The sequence below is a fragment of the Brienomyrus brachyistius genome, chromosome 11, assembly GCF_023856365.1.
Source record: "Brienomyrus brachyistius isolate T26 chromosome 11, BBRACH_0.4, whole genome shotgun sequence".
Classification (NCBI taxonomy): Eukaryota; Metazoa; Chordata; class Actinopteri; order Osteoglossiformes; family Mormyridae; genus Brienomyrus; species Brienomyrus brachyistius.
In genome coordinates, this window is record NC_064543.1 from 14272304 (window position 1) to 14299326 (window position 27023).

General features: G+C 39.6%; 1 protein-coding gene across 8 annotated transcripts; it reads right to left on the reverse strand.

Annotated features, from left to right (window-relative positions):
* Window positions 1-435: 435 nt before the first annotated feature.
* On the reverse strand, window positions 436-26914 carry LOC125751428 (anoctamin-5-like). Of its 8 annotated transcripts, none has more exons than XM_049030220.1 (21): window positions 26682-26914; window positions 17345-17412; window positions 15808-15921; window positions 14356-14412; window positions 13908-13973; window positions 12979-13263; window positions 11442-11549; window positions 10884-10993; window positions 10571-10705; window positions 9788-9893; window positions 9229-9289; window positions 8660-8811; window positions 8161-8235; window positions 7815-8043; window positions 7439-7617; window positions 7117-7214; window positions 6428-6555; window positions 5388-5593; window positions 4535-4728; window positions 4193-4298; window positions 436-2464 (listed from the first exon to the last, which is right to left on the reverse strand). In XM_049030220.1, exons 5-21 carry the CDS (start codon window positions 13941-13943, stop codon window positions 2162-2164), a joined length of 2511 nt encoding a protein of 836 aa, XP_048886177.1. In that variant the 5' UTR covers window positions 13944-13973; window positions 14356-14412; window positions 15808-15921; window positions 17345-17412; window positions 26682-26914; the 3' UTR covers window positions 436-2161. The 8 variants fall into 8 exon arrangements, with proteins under 8 accessions (XP_048886177.1, XP_048886179.1, XP_048886176.1 ...); XM_049030222.1 differs by having other exon boundaries at window positions 14327-14412; XM_049030219.1 differs by having other exon boundaries at window positions 14250-14412.
* Between the last annotated feature and the right edge of the window lie 109 nt (window positions 26915-27023).

Below are 27023 nucleotides of genomic sequence, written 5' to 3' on the forward strand. Positions count from 1 at the left end.
AAAACCACAGGGAGAACATCGAGGTAGTGGTGAGAAACAGACCCATAACCCTGTTCCACAGTACACAGAAAGATTAGGAACTTCTTGTATATGAAGAAATGGTAGGGAATAAGAAAAAATGAGTTTGTGGTATATACCTGATAACAAGGCTGTAAAGTGGCATTTTTCTTAAAGCGGATAAAATATAGATCACATTTTAATTTTCATCATCTGTCCAGTCATGGCTGGGACACTGCATTTCCCTAACCAGCTTTCTACGGAGGCTCTACAGCGCCGCCTCCTGGTGCGCCCGGTGAGCACTGTTTACTTTTTGCATGTAACACAATAAGATGAGCTATTGCAGGTTTTTGTACTTTTATTTGTAGGTTTCTTGGATTCCTTTTCAGTTCACCACTGTTGGATTTATGGAAAAAAAGGACATTTTTAACAGTCATGTAATTTGTCAGGCTTTTCAATTAATCATTTAATTAGGCACATAACATTAGCCACAATACATGATACCTTTTGATGCATCTTGGTGTGTTACATAAACTAAGGGTTTAACATTGGGTTAAAGCAAACTATGCTTCCCAGTACAATCTGACTCATGGAAATGTACATGTATACTATTTGGTTGTAAGGGACAGGGCGTACCTTTTACATACAGAAGGGCTGCTTATATGATGGTTTTTGTTCCTGGTAACATCCTAAATAATTAGGCAGTGAGTTGTTTAATGCTTACCAGGCGATACTAAGGTGTTTTGCATTATAAATTACATTTACACCATCTATAGTATAACCATAATTTTGTATCGCACCATGAAATTTAAAAATAACCTGGAACACAAACCACTACAGCAGTAGTAATCATGGTTCAGAACCATTTTTATAGACCAGAGAGGTTGTATATTGTGTATAGAACATAATCAGATTAAGTCCCTGGAGTTTAAGCACAATGAAGCTGTATACAGACTAATGAACACCAAACCAATTGCTGAACAGCATAAAAAAATACAAACATATCAAAGAAATGAAGAGAAAGTTCAAAAAAGGAAAATCTCAGTACTGGTTCTACTCAACATTCGCTGTTTTCCTGCTTATTCATGTTGTACTCTATGCCCAATTTACTTAAATAATCCTCATTCCATCTGTATACGTAATACATTATATACCTAAAATCAGCATTTACTTTATTTTAAATTGCATAGTTGCTCCTTTAAAGCTTAAGACCAATGAAAACTGATTGGGATTCTTTGTGGAGATTCATCTATCAGTTGCAATGGTGGACTCTTCCATAACAATCCAGGACTGTACGTACCATGCTTTTTACATGCGCAGTTTAGTTTACATTTGAATATACTAATCTACCACATTCAATAAAAATATCACAGTATAAAAAGCCCAGAAAGGTTTGTCCAAATAAACCATATACCTGTTTAATAAAGTACACTTTGAAGAGGACAAGTCTGACTGCCATCATCTGAGTGATTATAAAAGGTAAGGGTATGACTTGTTAATCTCCCCTTGCTAAGGCTGTCACCTTGCTTTCTACAAACATAGAGAAGAGATTCCAAATCACACCATCCTGATTAATTTAAAGGATGTAATATCCACCTGTATAAATTATATACAAATATCAGGAAAACCTATAAATTATAGACGCATATCACTCTGGACAAAAATACTTAAAAGCCAAAAATGTGCAATTTAATCTCAAAGTTACAAACACAAATCAAACCAAACTTTGGTTTAGTGATTGACATAAAACATGAGGACTGAACAGAATGTCAATATTCAGAAAAAAAATTATTACAAAAATAAGCATGCTCCCAAATCTTTGACGCATCTGCAAATGTCCATGTAACAGGAGAAACACAATGAGCAGTGCATGAGTTTAGGCTATGGCTTTTCACCTCAGAAAGGTTTCTCGACTCCCAACTTATCAGGAAATCTCACCAAACCTACCCCTACTGCCCAACTCATGTGCCCAAATCAAGGATGACTACCACAATGTCATCATGACTGCTGTCAAAAAACCGACCTGCTTGAACGTGACAGTCACCTCTTAATGGTGTCCTACCAGATCAGTATCAGGCTGCTCTGCTGTGGTACCCACACCCCAGCACCTATCAATTCCACGTAAGGGCACTGGAGGTGGTGAGTCATTAGTTATTGATGGGAATTACAAACAGGTTTGCAGTTCTGTCTCATCTGCGGGATCACAAGGAAGGACAGGCAGTTTGTATTCACTGTCCTCATTAATGTCTTCGAGAGTCATGGTGGACAGAACTAGGCTGCTCTGTCCCCCAGGAGTCATGGCTTTGTTGGGGGTGCCGGCTTTGCTGAACTGTTTCAGCTTCTCTAGCTCATAGTTGTGCAGTTTCTTCTGGATGAGGTAGCGCTCCCGTTTAATTCGCATCTTGACTTCACTGGGTACATCCGGAATTATCCAGGCCACGAAGAACTTCACAGTGAACACCACATGCTGGGTAGGGGGAGAAATTTAGCCAGTCACAATTTGCAGTTGATAAAGGACACAAATACCTCCTTTCTACCAACATGGAGCAGGTGCTGGTGTCAATGATGGGTTGGTTTTCGCTTGGTGCCATTTAAGAATCTGCCCACCTTTCCACCAGTTTCAAAACAGAACGTAACAGAAATGCTACGTAGGTAGTGGCTAAAGTAAAGTAAAGGTTAATCTGTGTTTCATTATTTTGCCGAACCGAAAAAAAAAGTTTCCAGAGTATAACTGGTTTTGGTTGTGCCCTGTCTCTATTGCCTCTATCCACTTTTGTCTCCATAAAGGCTCCCCATCTATGTGTGTAAGCGAATTTATTCTCGCTGATCATTTTACTGCTGTCCATTTAGGGATCGCGCAATAAAAAACTTCCCCCTCATGATCTCTTTGCCACTTGAACGTCAAAATATTTAATTTATTCAACCTGTGACATATTTATACATTATTGTTAAACATATTTATACTTTATTGTTAAACATATTTATACTTCATTATTAAATCTGGCCAGTAGATCGATCCTTCATTTTTCACAGAATAAAAAAAACGAAGTAACATTGCATAATTTATGGGAATTGTACAAGTGTTTTAGTGCAAATTTTATATTTTACGTGAAATATCTGATTTTCAGTAAATATAATCCATACTGGTTTAAGCTATTTTACGATATTTTGTTTCTGCAAAGGCTCCCCCGTCTGTGTGTGTTAGTTTTTTCTTGCGCGTTGTTTTACCACTGTCCTATTAAAGATGGTAAATGCTAAAATGCTAAAAACTTAACTTTGCTGTCCGCCTCATGATTTCTTCACCGCTTGCACGCCACAATATTTTATTTATTTGACCTGCGACATATTTATACTGTATTATTAAATTTAGCCAGTGGAACAAACTTTTGTTTTACAGAGTATAAAAAGACAATTTATCATTATTCCGCTAATAAGCCGGCAAGTTGTTTCACTACTGGCTCTGGTGATATCAGACAAAACTATATTGGTTATGGATTGAATTTTCCCGGTATGGACGCAACAGTCTGTCCCAATTTCGTTGACGTTAAGGTGCCAAAAAGTCCAGCTTTTCCGTGGTGCCATGCTGGAGTTGTTTTTTTCTGGCCCTGGGCCATTTTTTGAGGTGAATTTTAGAATTTAATTGTCATTGTTGACACACCACAGCACACAACAATGAAATGTGTTCCCATATGTGACATATCAGGAGTCAGCTAATTCAGTGCCCGGGGAGCAGTGTTTGGGGGCGGCACCTTGCTAGTTGGGGATTTGAACCTGCAATCTTTCAATTACAAGTGCGCTTCCCTAACCATTAAGCCACCACTGGCCGGCGAAAACATGTGGAACCAATGCCAGAGTGGGAAAAAGTACGGCACCGGCACATTGTTGGTGGAAATGAGGTTAATGGGGCCAAAAATAATTCGGTCACTTTTTTTAACTCCAAAATATTCCTGTAGTTGAGTCACAAGTCAATGGGCCCATGCAGATAACTTTGCTTAACATAATTATTAACAGTAACAAAAACACAACCTTACTGTTGAAAGTTTAAAGCCTAATAAAAACAAAATCATTAGATAAGTGTAATGTAACTGTTTGATTAGTTACACTGGTAATTTCACAGCATAAAATCCAAATAATAAAAAACATTCATAAATGTGGTTTAACAGACAGTGGAAAAATGACAGAGCAAGAGCTTTACCTCCATAATGATGATGAAGGCCAGCTTGGCAGCTAGAATGTGCCAGAACTGCAGTGAATGGGAGTACTTGCTCTGATGGTTTGGGGGGTAGCGGTAATCGCGGTACCTGCAGTAAATCATCTTCAAATTCAGACATGGCCCTTTACGTCATACATACAGTAGATGTGAACTGCCTATAGACCATTACTGACTATAGTATCACTTAGCTTTGTTGAAAAGTCATCATTGTAAGATAGAAACAAATTTCTGAAGCAGAAAAGAAATGAAAATGCTTCTTGACCATAATCGTGTGAATGTTGTCTGTTACAGATTTATATCAATTCCTTTTATAAAGGAACTGACCTGCAGAAGGTGATATTGCTGTTGAACCATTCTGGATTGACATCAGACTTAGGTTTGCTTTTCTCAAGGAAGTCGCTGATATTGAAGACAGACAGGCTGTTGTTGATGTAGCCTTCCATGCTATTACCGGGGTGGTAAGCGTAGTAGTACACCAGGCGTGGGATCATGTCCGAGGTGAAAGCCATGATGAATGCCTGAGCAAATGCAAGTCAGTGTCCCGAAGGGAATCCATGCACCACAAATGCTGTCATGGTCAACTGAGGACGCAGGCATCCATGAGAACACAGATAGTAAAGTGATCACTGTCAGGCACATGACACCGATATGTTCATCGCCAGGGTGGAACTGGGAGAAAGCTTGCCATAAAAGGACATGCATAATAAAAGAAAAAACAATAGACCAAATTTACCCCAGACTGGTTTCACATGGTTTGTACTTTCAGATCTTACTCAGTACTCAGTTTTCTGATTCAATCAAACTTAATTAATTGATTAATTTAGCATGAGATTACTTTTTTGCTTAACAGGTGCATTTGACGCTGAGTTTATAATCCTACATTATTTACTCACATGAATGTGATGTTTATTTTACGTTAATATGACCATTTATGCCAAAACAAATTCCTTGTACTGGAATAAAATCCATTGTGATTCAAGATTTATGGATAAAGCAAATGGGAAAAGGGCTAATTTAATAGTTCCTGTAAGGAATAACTTACAGGACCTATTAAATTATCCCTTTTCCCATTTAAGCACCTGCAAATTATTAATGTCCAATAGCACACAGTCAGCCTGCACTACTAGGAAGAACAGACAGGAATAGAAAAAACACTCCCAATCACACAAACACTCACATTAGTGACAACAGACAGGACTGCCACAGTGTTAAGGATCTCCTCCCAGGCCCCGATGCTGTGCGCTTTGGCAGCCATGGATCTACGCAGCTGCGTGGTGAACTTCCAGGCATCCACACGGACCTCCACGATGTTGTTGAGGAGCGCCAGCAGGGGCGCCAGTGGGAAAGAAGCCACGAAGAGCGTGACAAAGCCAAACTGGATCACTGCGACCGTAAGAGAAAGAGAAAGCCTTAATGCCAGCTAAACCGTTATGCTGCCTTCAGCTCCTGAGGTGCATCTACTGCTGTCAGAGTAAACATGCTCAAAATTAGGACTGGATTGCAAACTGAAATGTAATTTTAATAAATAAATCACACACACACACACACACACACACACACACACATGCATAGAAAATGTTGTTGTAGGGCATAACACTAGCAAACACCAACAGTACATTCTGTTGCTGCTTTTTTTCCTGCCTCACTCCTCTTTCCAGGCAATGGGTTTGACTAGGGCTGGCTGATATGCCATAAAAATGATAATACAGTATTTTCAGAGATTTTTATAATACCAATATTATTACAATATTCTAAAATTCATATGTAATAATAAATTATTAATAATAATACATTTTATTTATAACACCCTTTATATCCTTGGATCTCAAAGTTAACAAGCTACAAGTTAAAAAGAGATAAAGCATACAATTTAAAAAGTAAACAAATTTAAAACCTCTAAGTATAAAATATGACAGGTTTTGAGTTTTTCTGGTTATGATGACCAAACTTATTAATACGGTAGTTATTTAGCATGTCACAGGTATAATGATAAATTATGGCAACAGCAGACTCATACCTTGATAGAATTTTTTGTAAAAATAATGCATTATAACTGTCAATTATGCAAGAAAACAAGTGTTTAGGCTATATCACGATACTATAATGAAACTGATGACAATATGAATGTTTATAATCACAATGATATTATTTTACAGATGTATGGCCTGACCCTACTCAGGATGCTGATGTTCTGGAGTCTTGGAAATTATGGCTCACCCATCTCCAGGTACTCGTAGAAGAGGCCTAGCTGGCCGAGCTCCTGCAGGTCATGGTCCTGCTCCCACCGCTGACATGCTTTCCCAGAGCTGCGCGTCCTCCAGCTGCCCCACATGTTCCGTAACCACCTGGGGACATGAAGCAGCTCCCAGTGTCACAGCAAATTCAGTGTGATTAATAAATCAGAATCAAATAAATAGGAGCTGTGTGGTGGCTGATGTCAAGTATCACAAGCAGAAATGAAAACCCCTAAATTTTTATGCTGAATAACACATCTGGATTACATAAGCCCCTTAGCAGATATGCTTGAGAGCATCATAATTAAGCAATAACATGCGGGAAGGAGTGAGGTTGTACTACAGTATATCACAGCTGTGATTTGGTCGTAGGCCCAAGGCTGTAGGCTGGTTATTCCCACATAACAGCATTCAAAGGAAACCTCTTGTTCAAGTAGATTTCTTGGGTGGAACTAACTGTTGTATAAATCATTCAAAATGCATAATAAACATAGCTATAATATGTTATGCCTTTTAATAAATATTTATAGCCATGTTTATAATGCTTTATGAATGCATTATAATTTGTTATTAATGTGTTTATAAATTACTAAAACATGGCCTTAAGTAAAGTGTTACCAGTTGAATTAATGGCTTCTGCAAATGGATGTGGGACTCTGCAGTGTTACTCACGGCACTAGAACCTCCTGTATGTTGCCCCACAGCTGCTTGCCCCCCATGATGATAACCAGCTGGGTAGTGAGTTCGGTTAGGCACCCTCCAGGCCCACACTGTACAATGGGGGAGGTACAGGTGATCATTAAAAATAAACGCCTACAATCTTGTACTTATTAAGCAATATATTGGTTCTTTTCTTTACTTTAAATTATGGAGCTTTATTCAGGCAAGGCATATTTAACAGCTGTTTCCAAACTGATATTGCATTTCACTGATAGATTTCTTCTGCATTATTAAGCCAATGAATCAGGACGATGAAACAAGAATGTGGTTCTACCTCTTCATTCCTCAGCCCAACCAAGCCACCAAACATGTAGGTGTAGTTTCCGGGGTAGCCCACAAACTTCCCCTTGAAGAAAGCCACGTAAAAGCAGGAGGAGTAAAAGTTCACAAACTGGAAAAGGAACATCTTCATTGTCAGTCTGTTTTCATATTCCAGATGAGTCTTTGGTATCTCTGTGGAAATGCAATGAAGGAATTGAAGGCATGCATTTCTGATGTGCTTCAACATGTATTGTACATCTATAATAATAATAATATATATTTTTTGTTGTTATTGCTGTTGTACTGGACAAGTAACTGGAAGATAATTTATTATTTGTGCTTTCCTGAGTAATGAACATAGAGATGAAAAGGAAATGCTGTCCCCTTACCTCTGTCAGTGATGCAGATAGCCACACGCTCATACAACATGTTGAGGATCATGATGATGACGAAGTTGATGCAGGAGGCGGTGATAGAGGTGGCTAGCTGTGGGGTTATGAAGGAGCCCACAAACCGTAGGTTTTTGGTTTGTCCGTTATCCATGATGCTGGCGAAGGCGGCATATGCTGCCAGTCGGTAAGCAATCACTCCAATGACACAGATGATGATTAGGGCAATCTGCAGTGGAGAATGAACAAGCTAGTGAGCAGGCAATCAGCAACAAACAAATTACATATGTGGTACGTATAGCCATGGATGATAAGTGAAGCGAGTAAAAGATAGAGGCATACTCACCCAGAAGAGCACAGTAGCTGATGACAGGAAGGTGAGAGTGCATTTTTTGGTTAGGGGAAGGTAGGGCTCCATCTCCTACAACACAAAGACAAGCTGGTCACAACTTATATAGATGCAATATTTTTTCCTGCCTGGTAACTGAAAGCATTCTGTTCTGGAAAAAACTCCCAATATGAAGGATCCCAGTACAAAAAACTGTAACTGCAATAAATTATGAAGTTTCCTTTCAAAGAAACTGAATTACAAAAAAGATTTTTTTAACTTGATACATTTCCTCATTTGACTGTATATATCACTGCACTCTTCCTTTTTAAGTATTATCATGTTACCAATTAAGTAGTCAGTACTTTCCAAACTGCATGACTCATGAAATTTTTCAGACTACAAACGATGCAACCCAGTAGTCATGACCCTCCAGTCTACTGGCATGCTTAGACTTCTTGAGAGATGTTGTACAGTAAGTGTTACCCTCCCCAGAGTAACGTCTGAGGAGCAGTACCATAGTGATGTAGTTCTTTCGCATCTTGGTGCATTTGGTCTCATATTCAGGACGAAGCTGGAGCAACTGCTGCTCCTCTTCAAAATCCACCAGGTCCCATTCATAGGCTAGCCTGGCCTGCCGGCGCTTCCAGAACTCCAGGTAGAGGGTCACTGTGCCAGAGAGCCACCGGGTCACACACAGCCTTCCACAGTCTCTGCTATGCATGAGCAACAAAGGTATGGGGACCTAAAAATTCTAGTTGTCATGTCACCCTAAAAATCCTACATATATTAAATATCCAAATGAATAAGAAAATGGAAAAGCCTTATGTTCCTATAATCTATTACAATATTAGAGCAGGAGTCTCCAGCTCCAAGCCTAGAGAGCTACTGTCCAGTAGGTTTTCTATTCTACCTGGCTTCTGATAAGCCACACCTGTTCTCAGGTAAATACCAGTAGTTCTCCAGGATCAGCGGTGGAGACTCCTGTGTTAGACCCTCCAGCCTAAATCTGTACCAGAAATATAACTATGTGGCGTAATGTCTTTTGAAATTAATGCATGACTGACATCAAAATCAATATCTTACCCCAAATGCCCATGAATATAGCAAAGAACACAGTTCCAGCGTTGTCAAATACATGTGATTGCTTAAACAGAAGAGACAGGTAAGGTCCAGAGCAGAGTACAGAAGAAACACGTAAATCGTTAACAAAACAAAACACTGAGGCACATGAGCACAAACCCCTGTTTTTCTAACCATAATAACCATGCAGCAAAATTTATTTTAAAAAAATGCATGAGAAATAAAATCCCTGTTATACACTGCTAAATCACTGTTACTGGTTTTTATGCTGTTTTTGCACTACTGACTGTATACTGTATATTGTACTGTATACTGTATAGAGGTTTACTTATTTTAGCTTTATCATATTTATGTCTTATATGTTTATACTTTATACATTCTGTTTTCTTTTTTTTATACGGTATTACAAAGACGAGAGAGGAACAGCATTTCAATTCCTTATATGTTATGAACATATATGGAATTGACAATAAAAGCCTATCTGATTTGATTTTAAGATTTAAATAGTACTTCCAGGCCACCACCTGTTAACCAGCAAAGTATTCAGAAGCGGATCCCTCACCCAAGAGGAGCTGCAGGTAGAGTTGAGCTTCCAGTAGCCACATAATTCATCACACAGTGGGCACATTATTATGGAGCCTCCAATCTCTGGGTCACAGATCTCCTTACTGCAAGAGGTTACAGAAAAACTGTTACCAAGCAAAGAACCAATAAACAAGAGGTGAATTATGGAGAACCATCGCACATTTAATGGGCCTATTTCATAAACCATAATGCAGACTTCTCTCTGTACATATTCAAATTATGAAAGGCAAATTTTTCCGGTGTTTTATGTAAACTTCCACAAAATGGTGTACATCAGTGTTTCTCAACCCAGTCCTCCAGGACCCACAGACAGTCCACATGTTTCTCCGTCCCAACTCCCAACACACCTCTACCAGGTATTCGATGATCTTGACTGGCTGGCAGCTGGGAGGGAGAAAAAATGTAAACTGCCTGGGCGTCCCTGAGGACTGGGTTGGAAAACATTGATGTACATGATTCCCGCGTGGGTTCACAACAGCATATTGGTTACCTTTGTGAATCGTAAAAAGCTAATTGTACTACAATTATCACAATTTGTTCTCTTTTTGAGCATCATTCAAAGAAAACAAAGATCAGCAAAGCATAGTGCTGAGTTACTTGGCTCCTCATGTTTTAAATACCTTTTCCCCAGAACATTGGCTTAATTTCCAAATGCTGACCAGCTAACCAAGTGCCCAGAGACCATGAAGAATCATTTTTATGAACAGTAATAAAGTATTGAGTATTTCTGAGAAGAATGGCCCCTCTGTGCAGTTCATACCTCCATACATTTTGGTGGTAGGTAAAGATGCCATAGAGGAAGCAGAGGAGGCCAATCACTGCAGCATACATCAGCATCTCTGTGTAGAAGCCCAACCAGGCGAAGTAGAGGCCGATTTTTTCTCCATAGTACTTCCTGTTATTACCAACAAACACATGATTTCCTTTCTATGCCCAGTATGGTAATACAGTGTTTCCCAGTCCGGTCCACAGTGTTAATAGCATGTTTCGCGATGGAATGTCACTACATTATATTGTACAATGTATAGTAGATATATGGTTACTAATTATCTCCATTGATGGAACTTCCTTACCTGATGAGGTTGAGAGGCTGCTCCTTGTAAAAGGCGAGGAACCGAGCCCAGTACCGGTACAGGCTGTACCTCTCATTCTCACTCTTTTCCATTCTCAGCCAGTACTGGCACTGTTTGGAGAATTAGAAGTCATTTGTGACCTATTTCTTCCAGTGCCCACTTCTGCCCAACATTGCCCAGCTGACAGAAATGTGGGCTCAATGGGCTCTGGATGCGTCACCTTATCAGAACCGGTATTTGCATTTACTTTGGCTACAATGAAGCATACACTTTTACTCCCGTACAAGTGATATTTTTTCAGGCAGAAGATGACTGATATATACAAGTCTGATTAATCAATCTATATATTCAGATAATGAACCCGACCAAGCCTTCTTAGGTATCAATTATGTTGCAATGCAACAAATTCGGATAGAACCTTGCAACAAATCTGACTCATGATCATTTCCAGCTCCCTCTATTCGCACAGAAAAGCCATAAAACCAGTGGCACACCAGGGGTGCAGCTTTCAAGCAGACAAAGTCTTGGCTAGCAGATAGCTAATGGGGAGACCCTTACGTCATGAAGGGGGAATGCAGCAGTGTAGGTGCCATTGCTTAGCAACCGCTTAATGCCCTTCTTGTCCTTCTCCACTGAGTATAAGCAGTGTGACAAGATGTAGTAAACCTGTGCAGGACAGAGTCAGTCAATGATATCAGAACAATCAATTACACTGTAATTAGGACTAACTACACTGAACAAAAATATAAACGCAACACTTTTGTTTTTGCTCCCATTTTTTATGAGATGGACTTAAAGATCTACAATTCATTCCAGATACACAATATTACCATTTCTCTCAAACATTTCTCACAAATCAGTCTAAATGTGTGATAGTGAGCACTTCTGCTTTGCTGAGATAATCCATCCCACCTCACAGGTGTGCCACATCAAGATGCTGATCTGACATCATGGGTAGTGCACAGGTGTACCTTATACTGCCCACAATAAAAGGCCACCCTGGAATGTGCAGTTTTGTCTCACAGCAAAATGCCACAGATGCCACAAGCATTGAGGGAGCGTGCAATTGGCATGCGGACAGCAGGAATGTCAACCAGATCTGTTGCTCGTGCATTGAATGTTCATTTCTCAACCATAAGCCGTCTCCAAAGGCGTTTCAGAGAATATGGCAGTACATCCAACCGGCCTCACAACCGCAGACCACGTGTAACCACACCAGCCCAGGACCTCCACATCCAGCAGGTTCACCTCCAAGATCGTCTGAGACCAGCCACTCAGACAGATAATGCACGGCCCCATGTTGCAAGGATCTGTACACAGTTCTTGGAAGCTGAAAATGTCCCAGTTCTTGCATGGCCAGCATACTCACCGGACATGTCACCCGTTGAGCATGTTTGGGATGTGCTTGACCGGCGTATACGACAGCGTGTACCAGTTCCCACTAATATCCAACAACTTCGCACAGCCATTGAAGAGGAGTGGACCAACATTCCACAGGCCACAATTGACAATCTGATAAACTCTATGTGAAGAAGATGTGTTGCATTGCATGAGGCAAATGGTGGTCACACCAGATACTGACCGGTTCTGAGTCCCCAGACCCCCAATAAAGCAAAAAACTGCACATTCCAGGGTGGCCTTTTATTGTGGGCAGTATAAGGTACACCTGTGCACTACCCATGATGTCAGATCAGCATCTTGATGTGGCACACCTGTGAGGTGGGATGGATTATCTCAGCAAAGCAGAAGTGCTCACTATCACACATTTAGACTGATTTGTGAGAAATGTTTGAGAGAAATGGTAATATTGTGTATCTGGAATGAATTGTAGATCTTTAAGTCCATCTCATGAAAAATGGGAGCAGAAACAAGAGTGTTGCGTTTATATTTTTGTTCAGTATAAATCATCACCTTGCTTGGTAATAGGCGTTTTAAACAATCAAAATTTAAATGTAGCCTTCAGGTCTGAAAATACATGGAATATTTAGTTATTCTAAATCAGAGTCCACAAAAGCCATTGAAATACATTTAAAGTAACTTTATCATACTGGGAGTGAATATCTGAATGCAGTGCAGGGGGAAAACAGAAACTCACGATCCTGTTGCGAGTGGATGGGGTGAAGGAGGTCTTCTCCTTTGAGTTGATGAAGAAGTCAATCTTCTCCTTGTCAAAAGTGGCAGTAAAATAATCAGGCTGGGGCTCCATGATGTTATGCGGCAAACGGAAGGGCTTGACGAGCCACTCAAAGGTGGTGTCTTTGGGGCTGGGGGTGTCACTGACGTCAAAGGGCACCTTGACCTTCAGCTTGTCAGCATACTTGGTTAAAACATTCCAGGGGGCATGGATCTTCACAAAGAAGACTTTTCTTTCATTATCAGGCTGGGAAGATCAAAGGTAAATTACTTGTGATGAATTATACTTCTTCTCCGATGCTTAGCATTCTTGCATAACTATACAAGTATCTAATGCAAACAGTTTTCTATCATATATCATATGCCATATTCATTCAGTCTTAACCCATATATTGTTAGTGAGCCCCCGCATGCCCACTAACAATCCCTCCCTTTACATATTTATTCAGTTCTTATCTACCAGATTGACAGCAATTTAGCACAGCATCTTCCAAATACTGTTGAACATTAAGTCATTGTGTCCTTGTTCAACTGCCTTGTGTGCCTTTAATTGTCCCTCAGGGACAAATAAAGTTATTTTGAATTTGAATACCCTATATACATCCTCAAAGTATTTCTAAACTGGTGTGGGCTGTGATTCGGGTTCTGAAGCTAAACCAATTGCATTAACCAGGCTAGAACCCCTGTTCTACAAGTTCTGTTGGTTCATAGCAAGCTATAATATTAATCCCAATTTGTTTTTAGCAATAATCATAATGCTAAAGTAACAAGTGAATATTTATAGATTTCTTGCCTCAAAAAACTCTTAATGTACAAACAGATTGAGTTATGAAGAAAAACACATTTCAAAAGTACACTAATCTAACAAAAATGTTACATCTTTCGTCATACAGATTCCTCTTTCTCCAGCTCCAGTCCTTCTTCCATCAAGTTGGCCTCAAACTTCCTCCTCCAATCCTAGAGACACACACATATCAGCTCCATAAGGTTATAACACTGACCAGCACCTTCAAAGAGGCATCGTAACCAATTTCCTTTAAAGCTATGAGGTAGGGTCAGTTTTTCGTTATTATATTCCAGATGTTCTGCACATAGCTTTCCTAAGTATATTTTACAACCTTCCTTAAGCTACGTGTAGAAACTGAACTGCACCACTACATATGAAGCACTTAGTCACTTAATTGAGTGTTTATTACTAGTCAACAGGTACAAAAACCAAACAATAAAACTTACACTGATACCCAAGTTGAATACTTAATTTGTACAACTTTCACACAGCACTGACAGAGTTGGCTGTAGTGTTGCCTCACATTTCCAAGGTCGGAGGTTTGAATCCCACCTCTGTTCCTGTCGGGAGTGTTCCCTAGCCTTGTGCCCTATGCTGTCTGGTATGATCCTGCTCAGGATAATAGTTCAGAAGATGGATGTTTTATACAGCAAAATACATTAAGGTACAATATGTAGATCAGATGTGTAACAGTCCAATGTAGATGCTTGAAGATGCTTCTAGCACCAGGGTCCCCCAGGACCAGAGTTTAAGTATCCTACTGTATTTCTAGCACCAGGGTCCCCCAGGACCAGAGTTTAAGTATCCTATTTCTAGCACCAGGGTCCCCAGCACCAGAGTTTAAGTATCCTATTTCTAGCACCAGGGTCCCCCAGGACCAGAGTTTAAGTATCCTATTTCTAGCACCAGGGTCCCCAGCACCAGAGTTTAAGTATCCTATTTCTAGCACCAGGGTCCCCAGCAACAGAGTTTAACTATCCTATTTCTAGCACCAGGGTCCCCCAAGACCAGAGTTTAAGTATCCTATTTCTAGCACCAGAGTCCCCAGCACCAGAGTTTAAGTATCCTATTTCTAGCACCAGGGTCCCCCAGGACCAGAGTTTAAGTATCCTACTATATTTCTAGCACCAGGGTCCCCAGCACCAGAGTTTAAGTATACTATTGAACCTCCTGTCTGCATTCTAGCATTAATCCCACAATTATACAACTCCTTACAACTTTAATAGCTACTTGCAATCTAGCAATTATATATGAATATAATTCTGTGAGCAAAGCACCACTTTATAGTTGTAAGGTAAGCCTCTGCAGTCCACAGATGCCTTCTCCACCCAAAGCTGAGGGAAGTGACAGAAATGTTCCTCTGTTTTGACACACCCAGGGGACAGTCCCCACTTTCTGCCAAGAAAAGCAGAATTCAGAAAAGTGTACTCACACGAGAATCAAAAGAGGAAGTACCTGTGAACAAGAAAAAAACAAACCACAAAATTTCCGCCCTCGCTGTATCTCATGAACCAATAAACCAATGGGGGATGAGTAACAGGGACACATGACCATGCCACTATGTGTTCTAAAATAGTGAGACCATGAAAGTGAAACACAGCATAAGTCAAGGCAACGCCCCAACCTTTCAAGATTTAGCCAATAAAAAACACTTAAGATGCCTCTACAGAACAGCACAGAGAGATAGTAGACACATACAAGATTGGTACACTGGTGGGTTGCTGTTAATGACTGTGAAAGTGTGTGTCGTAAGGGACTGGCAACCCATTCAGGATGTGCTCCACCTTACCCTCCATAATTCTCAGGACTAGTAATTGTAGTAAACAAGCATTTAATAATCATGGATGGATGAATGACCGGTTATATTAGAAATGCAATTGAAAATCTGTCATTTTTATTTACTATATATGGCCAGGCACACCATTTTGCACCAGTTTGGCAAAATATGCTCTTGTACCAATTTACAGTCTGTTGATGTAGCGGTTGTACACGTGAAAATCTCACCAGTTTCCTGTTCCCATCCTCACTGCGGTCCTCCACATGGGACAAGACAAAGTCAATTCTACGTATGCCATCTTGGAAGAAGATGGAGTCTTGGGTCTGCCTTTCTGTTTCAGTCTGCATGAAGAAAAACCAACCAGCAGGAGAATACACACACAAACATGTTATCTTACTTCCAGTTTTAATGCAAATAAAAATCTAAACCAAGGAAACTCAAAAACAGCTGAAACAGATAAACATGCAGAAAGAAAAAAAAGGAATCAGAGCCAACACTGTGGAATTGAAGAACCAATATTATGTAGCCGCACACACGCCCACAGACCCTTGGACCAAGCAAGGAACATGGAGCACACATGAAACACTACAGCGTAGAGACAGAGAGCCAGCAGGAAGGAGGGACCTGTATGCTACAGAACATGAGCTCGCAATGAAGCCTCATGCTGCTAGTCTAACAGAACCACAAGGGAGAAACAACGGGTGTCTTGTGCATCAGTGGTTTCCAGCTGCACATCTTCCTGACGTGCACTAGAAGGGCCAGCACAGTCTGCTCAACAGGAACAAAAGCAGTTGAAAACAAGACTCACTGAAAACAAGTCTCACAGCTCAGTTTAATTCAACATATATGAGTATTATATTGTTTCCCATTGAGGACTGATAAAGTCTATCAGTATATTTGTTATTTTTATTCCTGCTAATGCCTTCATACATGGAGACTTTAGCTCCAGTATTACACTATTGTGGTATCGAAGATTGACTTAATACAGGTCATGGTGTAATATGATGCTGTTATACAGAGAATCTCATTAACCACATAATAGATGAACACCAGGGAATCAGGCAGCTTAAATGGATTCTACTGTCTACCTGTGATGATTTGGGGGAGGTTTAATTCAAATTTTTTTCCAAAGGCTATTTACTCACAATAGAGGAATGACAGTTCTTTTGACAATTATCCAACATTAATTATTAAGATAAATCAAAAGCATAAGCCTACACAACTGCTGAAACACATAATGAAATTTTAATTGGTATAAACAGACAGAGACAAAGGAGGATATAAATGTACACACGAGGATCCACAGACAGACAGAAAATTTGTGCTTCCTGTGACAACCTACCTCAGCCAGCAAAGGAAGAAGACGGACAGATTCAGTCTCATTTCCACTCTGTGCAGGGATTGGTTGTTAGCAAATGCTGCATGTTACGCAACTGCATAGATCTGAGCTGCTGATTGGTCAAGTTTTGTGTAGGACACAGGCTTGCACCCACTATTCTGTGCATAATGCACTACAAATTCCTTACATTTTAATTCAGCAGCCTCTAAGTTAGTATTCAGCTCAATTCTTGCAATGAAGTCAAAATATAACTGTATTCTCATAAAGCAACTTTAATATAAGCTATATTTAAAGGCAGTTTATTTAAACAGACTAGTTGTTTCACACATCCGTTAAATTACTAATAATGAGAGAATGTTATATTTAACATTTGAACAAAATGAGCATGAGGCTCACATTAAATAAGGAAATGCAGTAGGTCTTACATCGGAGTTTCCTGTTGATCGAAGCTCTCTGTTTGACGTCTGTTTCAAGCTCATTGCATTGTTGTCTTCTACCAGATGGAGACAGACAAGGTTGGAAAAGAGACTGGCCACGTAAACTGAACAGAAATCAGGCAGGTTTTCATTAAGTGCATATACCAGTAACCGTCAAACTTGGATAAACCTGTCAAACAAATACAAAGCAAACACGTCCACAAACACGTCAGAAACGTATCACTTATCACTTCACTTCATGCAAACCTCTCCAGCACTGTAGCATTTGTGCACAACGTAGCACACAACAGAATATAATAGAAAGAAACAGAACATAATGGAAGTACATTACTTATTTAGGGAAGTTGGGTAATTTTCACATACCCGATCTCCATGAGAGACACAGATAAACATCTGTACACATATGAATATGGATGCCACGAGAACCGATACATCAGTATCAATTTGAAACCAAAATGCTGAAAACATAATGGTGCCTATTTTTCCACAGTACTGTAGGTACTAGGGATACAATACTTCCGGACCTGACAGAAGCAACAAGTATGCCTACAATACAAGTGTTCTAGTCCACTTATCAAGCCCCCCCCATTAAAAAAAAAAAAAACAAGGGGACATGCCCAAAATAAAATGCATATTTTTCTTGAACCATTTGTACTACATTCATAAACATGGTTTAAATCCTGACAGTCACAAAATGTTAACAGATCATAAGCTTATTTCAAAAGTGTGACTTATAGGCTACGGATAAAAAATACTTTTAAGTTTTGCACTGCCATAAATGATTTTGTGGTTTATTCTGTTATTTAAAACACTTGGTTTAGCCCAGCGACCCGTCTGACAAGTTACTGATCTACATTACATTTATTTTTAAGCCCGTGGCTATTGGGGATATGAACCCTGTTTGTATTTTAAGCACAGTATTGTTTTAAATACTTGGCTACATGCCACTGTCCTATAGAACAGGTCTATACACTGTCCTTTTATTAAACAAACTAAATAGCCTTATGTTATTTATCTTATTTACACAACAACAGCTTGTCATTTTTCGTCTCTATGCGGTCGCGGGTTTACAATTCTCCTCTGCTGTCTGAATTGTGCATGACGGAGTTCCGCCCCGATGCACGCGCACAGACACGCGCGCACACACACAGGTGAGCACACTCCCGCCAGCGGAAAGAGAGCGCGCATCGGAAAATATGTGACCCACCTGAAAAGCTGACAAGAATATCTGCGTTTTAAAATAGTAAAAAACAACAAAAAACAAAATACGTTTCACAATGAGATTTTCTGCTTTAAACTATCATTATTTTAAGCTATCAGCTATCACTTTTAAAGCCTAACAGTTAATGTATTTGCAGGTCAAGACCAACATCCGCAATAGGCTGCAAGGAGACCATCTTGCAGCCTGCATGCAGATCTCAATAAATGAGGCAGATGTTTCTTACTTTCCAAATCAAAATGCTCTAGAAATGTTCGTCCAGAAGCCCAGAAAGATACACTGCAGTGACAAAAGCTGCACACTTTGTGGATAATTGTCATAAAAAGAAATGTTCTGATGTTTACTTCAGTGGTTATATTAACTGCTGTCATTAAAAGAAACACATGAACACCATGAATCCTGTCGGTGTCCGTCTGCCCCCCCCCCCCTTTCCCCCACCACCACCAAAGCTGTAAACACTGTAGTTTTTTTTATTATTACTTCAAAGCTACATGCCAACATTTTGTTGTTTTTTTGCAATGATCAAATGTTTTTAATAAAGAAATGTACGTATGTTGAAGTACATGGATTTATTGTTTTGTTGGGGATTGGTATAGACCAGCATTTCTCAAACTTATTTGTCCTGGGGACCAGTCATGTCAGACTTTGGGGCTGTAGGGCCCTGCAGAAACGACCGCCCCCAACCCCCCGCCGTGGATGGATAGATGGATGGATAGATAGTATTATTATTGTTATTATTGTTATTATTATGATTATACCTGACCTGATCTGACTTAATTTTTATTGGTGCAGAAGCGAGGCTCCGCAGACTGGCAGGAACCCTCTCACGGACCGGCACCGTTCCATGGCTCATAGTTTGAGAAACGCTGGTATAGATTACTAAATTTCTGGCCTCATGACATACAGATGACAGCTGTGCATCTATGTCAATACCCAGCCCTGTTGTTATGTGTTCATACTGAGTGAGTATTGTACTGAAGTGCACAGTTATTGACTGAGGTGATAAATGGTCATTTGTACTCAACTTTTGTACTTTTTCTATAATGAGTCAATGTCATGGGATGGGACACTATCCCTCTCCTTTGTGGGCAGCTTGGCGTAACTAAACTTTTGACTGGATCTGTATATCATGGATTGGGATTTTAACCAAAAATATTATTACATTTTGACCATATCGTCCACTGTAAAGCTCCAGCCTCCCGGCTTAATCAGAAAATGAATGAATATCCATACTGTATGCACTGTAATGTAGTATATGATGTACTATACTTCTCATTTATGTGCAGAACACTGTGTAGTAGTCCCTCCCAGTACAGAGCCACCCTCTTTAGCTTTGTATTGTTTGGAGTGTTTGACAGAACAAGCTACCGAACAAGCTACCATTAACGTTTTGTGTCCAGTGATATAAGTAAGGTGACGCACAATCATATCGTTAAGATAAAGTATTGGATTAGTAGTACAGAGTCTACTACAGCACAATGCAGAAATCAGGAAAAGAGCTGTTTCCAAGCAGATACACCATGACAACCAAGCAGAAGTTCTGCTTGATTGCAAAACCATTTTTTATGGTGGGTGCATTAAACCGTAGCTTATAATCCAGCTATTATAAAATAATAGGCTAAATTAAATTGTGCCACATTGCTATAAGAATTATTATAAGTTTGATATTCCCTTCAAACATCACTGGGGAGTGAGGAACCACACAGGAAGATAGTGAAAGTTTTATGATTACATACTGTAACTAGCGTAGTGGAAAAGCTACTGAAAATATTACTGAAAATATATAGTATTAAAGCGGGAATTCAAAGCACCAAATAACTGTCAATACCAGGAGCAGGAATAATATCTTGGCTGTTGTAACAAATGCCATAAACGAAGCTTCTCTGCACTTCTGTGCATACCACAAAGGAAAGTCAAGGATAGGGTTCAGGCATGTTCACTCAGTCACATCCTTTAGAAAAAAACCATCTCATTTCCTAATCCACTCTGCGTGGCAGATATACAAATGATGTTATAGGAAGCTTCCCCAGTGGTGGGATTTGACAATTAGAAGTGAGAGGCAAAATATAACATGTATTCTTAGGGAGTTTGTAAACTTGTACTGTTTTTCCCTCTCTTCCAGCCTTTGATTGAACATTTTGAAAACTTCAGTTTTTATGAGTTGTTTTTAGGAGCTGACAGTTGTAGTCATGTGCCTACATTTCAAAAAGCCAACATATCTCACAGCTAGACCAAGCGAGACCTCGGTTCATTTTCGCAAAGCACACCGGGTTACGGGAGTCGTTCAGCACAAACTCTCAGAGTACACCTGGTAGTTGGGTCAGACTGAGGTCAGATCACAGTCACATCACAAACAAACCACTCCAGAGTCCATCTGGGACCGGATCAAGATCAGCTTCTCTCAATGGTCTTGGTCTATGGATCTGGTCCACACCTGACTGCGATTATTGTCTTCACACCTGCCCAAGCGAATTGCACCAAGGGGGAAATTTAACCACAATTTTATCTGAACTAAAAACTGTGAACACACCCTGGTGTGAAAACACCCTTAAAACTCACAGTCAGACTCCAGCAGGGAGTGGGTCCACTGCATGCTGCTTGCTGTATGTACCGTACAGAAGAAAGTGCAAGGAGTTCAAACAAACCAAAAACACTAAATGTATGGGAATGGGGAAGTGAGAGTAATGCTGTCTTGCCATTTCATATGAAAAAAAATCTCTTTCAACAGAGCAATAACACTGATTACAACATCTGCCTGCGAATGGACACCTAAACTGTGTATGTGAAGATCTAATTTTCAGTACAATATTCCTCAGACATACTACCCTGCACAGACTAACATTCCAAAAACTTTATTCAGCAGCAGTAGCTGTTAAAACATGCTGCAAAATTCTGTGATATATAACTATAATTCAAGCAAAGCATTGAAAAAAATTTTGTCCAACGGTTGACATACTCACAATACTTATAACATTAACACTACTTACAGTTAAATAGTATTCCAAAAAATATTACATGAACAACACAACTGTCATTTGAGCAAATGTTATTTTAGAATTGAATTGCAAGAGACATACAGACCTGCTGCTGTAAGCAGGGCTGCAAAAACAATTACTTTGATTAATCATATGATCTGGCGACCAACTAATCAGTTAGGAAAACACATAGTAACATAGAAGTTTACTTGCATTTTTTAGTCGTGCTGCTTCATTTGTTAGATGAAGCACCTCTTCTTCTGCTTTAATTAAAACTGCATGAACAGCATCAAACGGCTATAACAGAATCATGACACAAACCGGATCAGCCAGACAGTCTGGAAAATAACACACTGTTTGCGTTCACTGAACCCGTGTTGACAGCTCCTCACTTAGGTGAAATTTTGTTCATGAAATGCATTTATTTCAGTTAGCGGACAGTGAAAAATAACACTTACAAAGATATATGTTCACTGAATGATAAGAATACAGGCCTAGGAAGTCTGCCATTCATTTAATGATTTATTGTATGCATACAGACGTTGAACAATGCTTCATTTATCCTGAAAAGTGATTCAATTAAAAGGAATTGTCTATTGTATACCTACATGCCTTTAGTATGTGATAGAGTACACCAATAAAATTGTGAAAAAAAATGATTCGTTATTTCACAAAAATATGCTAAAATAGTATGGACAGATTTGTTGGTACCCCGAAAGAGAAAATTTATACTTGCATTATAGTCATGTTTCAAACTAAGCATTTAACCTTAATTAGTAATACGGGTTCCTTCAAGTTTTTCAACAGTAATTCAGTCTATTTAAAGGGAAAGAACATGCTACATTGTTGTTTGGTATCACACTGAACATGGACCAAATAAAGAAAAGGAGAGCTGTCAGAGGAGCTCAGAAAGAAGATTATACATAAGGTATAGGCTACAAGACCATATCCATGCAGCTTCATGTTCCTGTGACCATAGGTCAGCCTCCCAGGATGTGAACACAAGAGGAAATGCAACCCCAGGTTGATCAGAAGGGTAGTGCAGATGGTAGAAAAAGAGCTAAGGAAACCATCCAAAACCATTCAAGCTGAGCTCAAAGGTCAAGGAACGTCACTTTCTGATTGCACCATCCGTTGCATTTTGAACAATAATGGGCTCCATGGAATAAGACCCAGGAGGGGTCCGTTATTGACAGAAAAATATAAAAAAGCCAGAGTGGAATTCCCCAAAATGCATGCTGACAAGCCCCAAAGTTTCTGGGAGATTGTCCTTTGGACTGATGAGACAAAACTAGAAATTTTTGGCCACTCACATCAGCTCTATGTTTACAGAAGGAAAAAATGAAGCTTTAAAAGAAAAGAACACCATCCCTACTGTGAAACATGGAGGGGACTCAGTTTTGCTTTGGGGCTGCTTTGTTGCATCTGGCATGGGGAACCTTAAAATTGTGCAGGGCACAATGAAGTCTCAAAACTATCAAGGCATCCTTGAGCGAAACATACTGCCTAGTGACAGAATGCTCAGTCGCAGGTCAAGGGTCCTCCAACAGGATAATGACCCAAAACATACAGCTAAAAGCCCTTAAGAATGGCTGAGAAAAAAAAACATTGGATTATTCTTTAGTGGCCCTCCATGAGCCCAGATCTTACTGCTATCAAACATGGAAAGCTCTGAAAATTGAAGTGCGGAGCCGCTACCCTTCAAACCTCAGACAACTTGAGCAGTTTACTCAGGAAGAGTGGGCCAAACTACCTGTTGGCAAGTGTAGCCATCTCATTGTGAAGTACAGAGGTCACTTGTTGGCAGTTTTTGCTGCAAAAGGTGGTTCCACAAAATATTAAATTAAGGGTACCGTGCTAGTTTCATTTGTTTAATTATATAAAAAATTCTGAATCAATAATCAAAAGCCAAGTCTGATTTATGTTAAATATGAAATAAACAATAAGGGATGCCATTAAACTTTTCAGTTTCCAGTTATTTCAGAGATTGTTGTTTTTTTTGTGGAAGGGTACCAACAAATTTATCCACATCATGCAACAAAAATACAACTTTTTGTTAGAATTTGCCTTAATAAAGGATAATATTTAGTTCAAGCTGGTGCTTGAACATGTTTGGTCATGGAGGAGAGGTGGGTAAACTGATATGAACTGTAGATGATCAGGACTCTTATCTGTCCCCTATGTTTACAGCTTTTTGAGGGGGGGGGGGGGGGGCAGACGGACACCGACATATTAAATGAATTGGTAAACGTGACATTTTCCGAAGCGCACTCTGTCTGCTGGTAGGAGTGCGCTCACCTGTGTGTGTGCACACCTGTCTATGCGCACACATCGGGGTGGAACTCCGCCATGCGCAATACAGGGAGCAGAGGGGAATTATAAATGTGCGACTGTGTAGAGACAAAAAATGACAAGCTGTTGTGTAAATAAGATAAATAAGATAAGGCTATTTAAGGACAATGTATATACCTGCTCTATAGGAAACGTAACCTTAAATGACTTTTGTTGTGATCTGGCACTATATAGAAAATAAAATTAAATAAAATTAACCTGACTTTCAAAGGGGGGCGGGAGGTGTCGTGGGGGGGGGGGGGGTGCCCCTAATATATGGTAGGGGAAACACTACTGTCTGGTCCCTGCCACATACAGTACAGGTGTGTAAGCATAAGCGTAAATCCCGAGGTGGAAAAGGGGGATCAGGACCCACACTTCATGAGGGCTGCCCACATCCATATTTTTTTACACACACACACACACACACACACACACACACACACATATATATATATATATATATATATATATATATACATATATACATATATACACACACATACATACATCCCCACATATACATATACGTTACTGTAAACCAAACTATGTAATTTGACATAACAGAATAATATGTATTGAAAGCATTTGTGTAGATTACAAATTTAAAACAATGCATTTTTAAGTTTTGAAAAATTTTGTTCCCCCCTGTCCCTCACAGTGGTTTAGTCCACTGACTGCTATCACCGATCCTACAACCACATACATTAGTCCAGTATGAGTGTCCATGGCACGATGGTGGCTGACCATTAGTAAGTAGCTACTTTCCAAACGTTCACTTATAACAGCGGATGTGTCAAACATGTTTCTTTACTTCTACCACTCAGTAGAAAAACACATATTTACTTTTGTAACCAGATTGCATCTTGTTCATTCTGTTACCCTGGGGGGTGAATCTTTAGCTTTATTAGCTAATTAAGGGGTGTTGCGTCTATCCTAGTGTAAATAACCTGCATGCTGTGTATGTTTTGTCACCCAGCCTAAATGGAAAAAAAGGAAAAATGATATATGATAATTTTTCCAATCTAAATCAAATCAAATGCAATTTTATAAACTCTTCATGAGAAAAGAATGAAAGTAATGGCTTTATAATGTATAATTAAAGCATCAAACATGCTAACCTTAAGTTATTTATCTGTCAATTATGTAGTATAATAGTAATAAGGGTCTCCTCTATATACATTTAATACAAGTACAACAGTACTTCGGCAGCATCTTTGGTGTCCCCCTCAGAAATTGCTCTTGAGAATTTTTTCTATTGATTGTTCCTCTAACAGTGAAATGAAATTTTCGCCCGTGTATATGTAAGACAATCAGCGCCTAGTCGTTTCAGGTGTCATGCCCCTCCACAGCAGACCAATCACATGTCTCACTGGCCTGTCCCACCATGTCTCACCAGCAGAGCACTGTAGCACCTGCCACCTGGAATGTGTTGCTCATATTTATCCTTACCAACTGTCGCTGAACCCATTTTGTGCTCCAGAGCAGGATGCAATGGTAAATCAGCAAAAATAAAAAAATTATATAATAAAATAAAGTTGCAAAACTGATCATGATTAGAAAAATATGGACTGTATGTGTTTGAACAGCTCCTGTTAATGACTGCTAATATGGTTGTGCTTGATACACCGCAAAGTAAAAGTACTTAGTCAGCCAGGGACCTTCTTAATGCAAGAGACTGTTCAGACAAAAACCAGTCTATGATACATCTGTGCCTGTGGTCTTTTATATGAAGTGCTTATGTTACACTATTAAAAGCACAGCTTGTACAACACCTAAATAACAATCAACTATAGAAAGTATTAAATTATTAAATTGTATTAGACTATTTTGGACAATGTAATAAAGATGCAAAACCAGACCAGAGAAATTTATATGAAATCAATGATGCAATGAACTGTTAGGCAATATAGAAACAAAATGCATACCGAATCCCCTGTTATAATCAGCTGTGAAAACAGTTACTGTAAAAACGCTACGCCCACATAACCAAAAATTTGTTGGCTAAAACCCCCAGCGTCTTCGATCAAAGTAAATAGCTCGAATCCAGTAAACAAACCAGTGTACATAGAGGGCAACTCCGAGTTTCGATTAAAAAATAATAATTAACAAATGGCGCACATTTAAACATTTCCCTATGCTTTTTTTGTCCCTAGCAGACAAAGAGGGACAGGCCTCACATCAATGGTAGCACTGTCTCATTCAGTAAGGAGTGCAGACCACGATGACAGCGATGCATTTAAAAGGAGCTGATAATGCAGTTAAGGGGAGGCCGTTCACGGCATCTTTTATCCCGAGTAGAGGCGGTGGTAAATGATCGACAGCAGTACCAACAAGTCATACCGCAGTAACGCATAATTCTTGAAAAGAACACAAAACATCTGTATGTCTACACGAGTCATTGCCCTTACTCCACATTAAACCCTTTGCAATATTTCCTTGGACGGATGTACTTGATCTAAGACCAGCTAAAATACTTTGCTATTACTGAGGTCTAAGCTACTTGTTGATGACAGGAAAATCACATCGTGCCGTCGGGAATGCATAGACACATTTAAATAATGTTTTATAAGCAGAACTATATTTGAAATAATGTTTTGTGACTAAAATAATTCAACATGTCGAAAGTTCAATATTTTGTTTTAGTAATACCACAAAAATAACTTCTTATAATACTGTCACAATTTTGTAATACCGATAAAAAACCATTTTAGAACTCTCCATGATCATAGTTAAATAACAATAAATACCATTTTGGTGACAAAATCACCAAAACTCCGGCACGGAACATGTCAGTTACCTCCATCACGTGAATCTACCGCATTCTCCATTTCAATTAAAACGGTATTTTCTTGAAGTCCGTTCATTATGCCTTGAACGTATGGATTTTAAGGAGGGGAGGCGGGGTCGCGACGATCCGGTTCCCGTTATTTGGCGTCGCGAGCCCGCGACCGTTTGTAGACCGTCCAGCTGCGATGACACCGTCGCGCGCACACCACCATAAAAATGCACAGCCCGAACTACAAGGACGTACTGCGGAGTGACGTAAGCGCAGCATCTAATTTACAACTAACAGTCAGTACGAATGTCATAGTAGGTATTGTAGGCACACGGCTTTTAACAATGGAGTTCATGGTCTCTT

Excerpts from the sequence above, each read along its gene's own strand:
- LOC125751428 (XM_049030216.1), bottom strand. The coding sequence starts at position 26,748 with ATGAACGGACTTCAAGAAAATACCGTTTTAATTGAAATGGAGAATGCG. Across the intron at positions 13,974-15,807 it reads AGGATGGGAACAGGAAACTG|GATTGGAGGAGGAAGTTTGA; the intron begins GTGAGATTTTCA and ends GTGTGTCTCTAG. Across the intron at positions 8,812-9,228 it reads TATATTCATGGGCATTTGGG|TGACCCTCTACCTGGAGTTC; the intron begins GTAAGATATTGA and ends TCTCTGGCACAG.